At 36.5% G+C, this 6627-nt stretch overlaps 1 protein-coding gene across 1 annotated transcript in view; it reads right to left on the bottom strand.

Annotated features, from left to right (window-relative positions):
- Window positions 1-166: 166 nt before the first annotated feature.
- LOC110467157 (adrenodoxin-like protein, mitochondrial) overlaps window positions 167-6627 on the bottom strand; it is a 19802-nt gene continuing 13341 nt past the window's right edge. The window contains exons 4-6 of the mRNA XM_021524110.1: window positions 5437-5524; window positions 4138-4190; window positions 167-2047 (exon numbers count right to left, since the gene is read on the bottom strand). Of these exons, the coding sequence (XP_021379785.1) occupies window positions 1944-2047; window positions 4138-4190; window positions 5437-5524 (245 nt within the window). The 3' untranslated portion in view covers window positions 167-1943. The remainder of the gene's footprint in view (window positions 2048-4137; window positions 4191-5436; window positions 5525-6627) is intronic.

The following is a 6627-nucleotide window of genomic DNA, read 5'->3' as shown; positions in this document are numbered from 1 at the left end:
ACCCTTTTTGGCCCCGCCCCTCAGGCCCCTGGGGGCTTAGGACTAAACCGGCAACTATTTTTGTTGACCTTTATCCATGGAAGGTCCCTGCAAAATTTCATTGAAATTGGTTCAGGGGTTTTGGAGAAGAAGTCGAAAATGTAAATTGTTTACGGACGCACGACGGACGACGGACGACGACGGACAAAAGGCGATTGCAATAGGTCACTTGAGACTTTGTCTCAGGTGACCTAAAAATATACAAAGGAAACCATATCTTTCAGGACTTAATAAACCAAACAGTAATCAGCAACCGTGTTCTGATTGAGAAAACAGTGGGGCTAGACTGGAATTTGAACCCTGAACTTCAAGTTGTTATCCAATCGCTCTTACTATCTAAACTTCCTGGTCAAGGGAAAAGTCCTGGCCCAGCTTTGCTGTAATTACGTATGTACAACTTCAAGCTAACAACGGTGTTGACAAAGAGGTAATACAAAAGTAAGGGGAGGTTACTGTATATACGAATAAAGCACAGTACAGTTGGAATGGGATCCTTGAACTTGAATTAACACTTAAATATTTTCAAGATGAAAAATCTGCATTAACTTCACCTCAAGGTTATCTGGCTTTGAACAACAAGGCCCTATTGCTGTAATATCAATATTCCTTAATATCACTACATACACTTCTAGACTTGAGCTACCATCTTTCTTCTCTAATATATTTGAAAAAAAAATTCAAATCACATATGGTTTGTAAAATAAAATGTCACGTGACATGCTCATAACAAACACCAGGGTACTTAAGATATTAGAATTATTTCAAAGTGTGATGATTGAATGTCTTATCAGATCACAAATCACTTAAAAACTTAAACAGATCATAAACTGTTTGAAAAGTATAAAAAGACATTCCACAGTGCAAATTGGATTGCATTATTACAGTTTGTTGAAATATGTGCAAAGATTTTCTAACAACAAAATTACTATTTAACTTTATTCCGGATTGCCAATACAATTGCCAATACAATTTACATGTTGCAAAATATGCTTGATGCCATTTTCTACTATGCTCAAAGCCATTGTAATCATCAGGACCGGGATTGTTAGACTATACGTCTCACGATACAATTCTACAGCATGCTTGCCCCCCACCCCCCAGCAACCTGCTTGTCATAGAAACACCAAATCAGACAAAACAAAATTTGCTGTAAACTTTAAGCACACAATTAAAGTAAGAACCATTTTTTCTTTCGTTTGATGTTGGCCCCAAATTACATCCAGAGAAACATTTTTTTTGACAACTGGAGGCAAATTTTCACAGAAAGGACAAAAACCTTGAGGTACCTTATCAAAGATAGAACAACAATCTGCTGTCGACTCATACTCGCCATGTCCATGGGGGAGATTCTGCATGCTTACAATTAAAATATAGATTACATGTTTGTATACAAAGTATAGTGACAAAATAACCCCATCAAATAGAATATTTTGAGTTGTTCTTTTAGATGAAATCATTAGATCTTAGAATATGGGAATATTTTAGCAAATTCACAGGTTGAAAATGCGTAATTTAAGGGTCCTTAATCGGGAGTCTTAAATAGGGAGGGTTCAATGGCAAGTATGTCAACTACAGGTACACAATCACACATCGGTATCCAATTTGGAAACCAAGGGCTTTCATTACCTGCAGGGGATAACAGGTGTTTTCAATCTAGAGTTCATCACTCTACAAAGGTGCCAAATATGGTGGAGAGGTATTTCAAAATCACATTATAGGGTCGAGATCTCATCACACAGCACACCAAGACATGACACGGACTTGTACAACAGTGTAGTGGACTCTAGTTACCAGCCACTAAACAATCACACACATACATTAGTGTGTAGAGGTCCGTTATACAGTCCATAACGTTGAGTGACGAGCATTGTTTGGACGACTAAGAGGTCAACAGAAGTCCAGTGTCAGTGAGGCTGTGGGACGTGGCCATCAACGTAGAAATTCCTTGTTGCTTGGGGAAGACTTAACTCCATCCCTTCCAGATCTTTATTAAGTACAATTTGACATCCTGTCAAAAGAAAGGTATATTATTTGATGTAAAACTGGTACACTCTATTTTTTGGTAGATATTGTTCTTGGTACATTTATTGCCTATGATTATTCTAGCAGTACACTTGTTCCAATAGTAAAACTAATATATGTATTATTTTGTTACATTTTCTATCTTGACAAGCCATAAGAGCTTACCTATATGCCAAGACATAACATTTCTCTGTCATTTTTGTTTTCTTTTTATATGTTTGATATCTTCTACACGCTATACAATTTAATTTAAGCTGTCATTCAACATACCTGTAAGTGAAAGAGGTCAATTAGGATTTGCTTAAATGATTGGACTGAGTATTTTAGTGGTCTTAATGAATGACCAATGGGAAGTATTTTTATTTCAAAATAATAATAATAATTTCGACAATGTTGTTATTTTCCCTTCAATAGATTTCGTTTCAGTAACGTTTCGGCTACAGAGTTGTGTCCCTTGCGTTGAAAATCTCCAATCGCGAAAGTGTGGGGAAAAAAAAGCTGTTGTAACGATGTAAACAATGTCGTGGCAGTGATGGCTGACATGCAAGCCCGACGTAAATTCGGCCGTTTTAAATGTATACTAAACGCATTAACAGACAACAATAACAACAACGATGTCCAATATCAACTGCTAGACCACAACTATGCGACGAAACAAAGTGACACTCGTTCACACATTGAAGAGACGCTGGCTAATGAGGCCCCTACTAAGCGGAGTAAGTTAGTGGCAATTTTACTGATGAGCTGACACCGACGTCCGATGAGGATCCCTCAAGTACTAGTGATCACGAATACGTCAATAACTTTTTAACCTGATCGCAGGGTAGACGAGTGGTTGAACACCTGGACCAGAAAGGTTGTAAGGAATGCGGTACTAGGCTATGGTTGTGCAATACCCAACAGGAAAGACATTTTGACCTGGGAAGTATTTTATACATCACAATAGTCACGATTATATTCTATGTTTGTTATTACATGTATATACCCAATAGGCCTATATTTCAAGTTCATTTTTTATATTACATACAACAGTGTTATTTTTACAATGTGATATTTGTATACCTCAATATCGTATGTTGCTATTTGTACATAATGTAAAAGTTTATTATTGTTGTATAGTGTGCTATTCGTTAAACCACAATATATGTTGTTATCTGTATATAATGACACAAAGTTTATTATTGCTATAAAGTGTGATATTTTTTATATCACAATATGGTATATTGTTATCTGTACATAATGTGAAAGTTTATTATTGTTTTGTTCAGAATGAAAAAGTTTATTATTGTTGTATATAGTGTGATTTTTTTATATACAAAATTTTGCTATGACACAGTAAAGTACATTGTTTGTTATAATGTTATTCATACACAATGTGCAATTTTGTTTTATATTGGTTATTACATTGGAAGTAATTTTAATGGTTGGTAATGCCTACTGTATTATATTCGTATATAAAAAGTGCTAAATTGTATGTTGTAAATTGTATATATGACTTTTGGAGATTTAGAATTATCATTGGTACAGATGTAAGAGTTGTCTCTCTTTTTTATTTAGTTTTTTTGTATCTTTATATTTTTTTGTATAATAAGTAAGCCCGCAAGATATTTATTTTTTGTCACCTATATTTTCTTTTCGTTGTCCTAAACATGTTGCATTGGCACTCAGAATTTTATTGATTCATGTAACGGGCATTTTTGTTTGTTTTAGTATTCCTCAGTTTTTTGTGTTTTGTTCATCAATATTGACATTGTTATTATTTTGTATGTGTTATATTTCTAATAAACCATTCTTGCATCAAATAAAATGTTTTTTGTTTCATTTTGGTCCACTGATTTTTTTTCGAAACTTCATAATATCCCAAAAAATCTGAAGAAACTACTGCAAGATATGGGTTATTGTTCAGAAATGATATGGTTATGCAATAGCGATGACGTAGAAAAAAACCCCAATGCCTCATTACATTTTTAGGCGGAGGGACGGGGATCCTTAAATTAACTAAAATCTGCTCCACAGTAGCAATATCTAACAGATCTAGGTCATTTCCCCTTTAAACCCCAACATGTAAATGTTTACCTAGTCTTGAGTTTTCTTTCAAAAATACTGCCATGTCCAACATGTCATCTTCTCTGAAATAAAAAAATATATAAAAATGAATTGAATTGTATTTACACAGTATTAATATTTGTAATATGTTAGCATAGGAAAGTTTGACAAAAATAAGCTAGGATATCGAAAGGTCAGCATGGGCCCCAAACCTGTGTCTGACCATGTACATCCCAATAAGTGCCAAGCAGAAGTCACAGCCTACAGGAGTAATACGGCATGGTGGCCACCTTGGATTATGACATCCAGATAACATAACCTTATTTCCCATGCAGACTATCCAGTGTTCATCAGGTAATATTCAACTACAAGTATGGTATCATACCAACAGAGCAAAGGTTATAGCCATAAATGTCTTAGTCAACCAGAAGGGACAGAGGTGGCCATCTTGGATTTTGTAATCCTGTTCATCCACAAAATATTTACCATCAATGACAAGTCAGAGAGGGCCATTCAATGCAGTTTTTTTTTTTATATATCCCTGTTCTACTTTAGTAACAGTGATCACATTGAGTTGACAGATTGCTATCTGGATTTAAGTATCCTGTTGATATGATGTTAATCATGTAGTATATCCACCAAATAATATCAGTAACCACGGCCCATTGGCCTAAACGGTCACCTGAGTCCTACAGTATTTATTTTTGTTGTTGAAATATGTACCAATTTGAGTACAAAATAGTTAGGTAAAACGTTTGTCAGGACCATGAGCTGATCATTCCTAGACCGAGTTTCAGTTAAATCGGCCTATTAGAACTTGTTTTTAAGTTTGAAATACTTTTTTTCAAAATGGCGGTTGTGGCAGCCATATTGAATTTCTGATCGACTCGAAAAATAACAACATTTTGTCAGGACCATGAGTCGATCATTCCTACAAAGTTTCAGTTCAATCGGCCCAGTAGAACTTGACTTTAAGTTAAGCTAAAGCTCAGGTGACCTAAAAATTAACACAATGTTGTTTAGTAAGGGCAATAGAAAGTAAAAGTTTATATCCTATAGATTTGTAGAGACCAATCAAATTTCTTCTTAACATAGTGTATTGGTCTACAACTTCAAATGAACATGGTGGATGAGTAAGATCATCAACAAACAAACCAACATAACCTGAGCTCAAAGTTAAAGAAAACATGTTACTTAGTGTGTAACTGACCGAAAGAAATATAATAACTTATAAGTGTAAAATTCAGCCAATATATTTGATCAAAAATCTATCAAATATATTTCATCCTTAATGTTTCAAGATATTCCATTATAACATGCCCTACTTACTCTTCCTGTGGTTCTGGTAATCTGTCTGAATAATCCTCATGTACGTACACATGACATGTTGAGCAGGCCAGCGACGCCTCACATGCACCTTTAATAGTAACAAAGTGTCAACATTACAGATATGTGACACTTGGAGCAGGCCTGCGACGCCTCACATGCATCTTTAATAGTAACAAAGTGTCAACATTACAGATATGTGACGCGTGGAGCAGGCCAGGGACGCCTCACATGTACCTATAATAGTAACAAAGTATTAACATTACAGATATGTGACACGTGGAGCAGGCCGGGGACGTCTCACATGTACCTAAAATAGTAACAAAGTGTCAACATTACAGATATGTGACACTTGGAGCAGGCCTGCGACGCCTCACATGTACCTATAATAGTAACAAAGTATTAAAATTACAGATATGTGACACGTGGAGCAGCCCAGGGACGCCTCACATGTACCTATAATAGTAACAAAGTATTAACACTACAGATAGGTGACACATGGAGCAGGCCAGGGACGCCTCCCTGTACCTATAATAGTAACAAAGTGTCAACATTACAGATATGTGACACTTGGAGCAGGCCAGGGATGCCTCACATGTACCTATAATAGTAACAAAGTGTCAACATTACAGATATGTGACACGTGGAGCAGGCCATGGACGCCTCACATGTACCTATAATAGTAGCAAAGTGTCAACACTACAGATATGTGACACGTGGAGCAGGCCAGGGAGGCCTCGCATGTACCTATAATAGTAACAAAGTATTAACATTACAGATATGTGACACGTGGAGCAGGCCAGCGACGCCTCACATGCACCTTTAATAGTAACAAAGTGTCAACATTAAAGATATGTGACACGTGGAGCAGGCCAGGGCCGCCTCACATGTACCTATAATAGTAGCAAAGTGTCAACATTACAGATATGTGACACGTGGAGCAGGACAGGGACGCCTCACATGTACCTATAATAGAAACAAAGTATTAACACTACAGATAGGTGACGCATGGAGCAGGCCAGGGACGTCTCACATGTACCTATGATAGTAACAAAGTATTAACATTACAGATATGTGACACGTGGAGCAGGCCAGGGACGCCTCACATGTACCTATAATAGTAACAAAGTGTCAACACTACAGATATGTGACACGTGGAGCAGGCCAGGGACGCCTCACATGTACCTATAATAG

Source organism: Mizuhopecten yessoensis, unplaced genomic scaffold (assembly GCF_002113885.1).
Source record: "Mizuhopecten yessoensis strain PY_sf001 unplaced genomic scaffold, ASM211388v2 scaffold11163, whole genome shotgun sequence".
NCBI classification, from domain to species: Eukaryota; Metazoa; Mollusca; class Bivalvia; order Pectinida; family Pectinidae; genus Mizuhopecten; species Mizuhopecten yessoensis.
The sequence above is the reverse complement of the archived record's forward strand: the minus strand, read 5'-3'. Positions and strand labels throughout refer to the sequence as shown.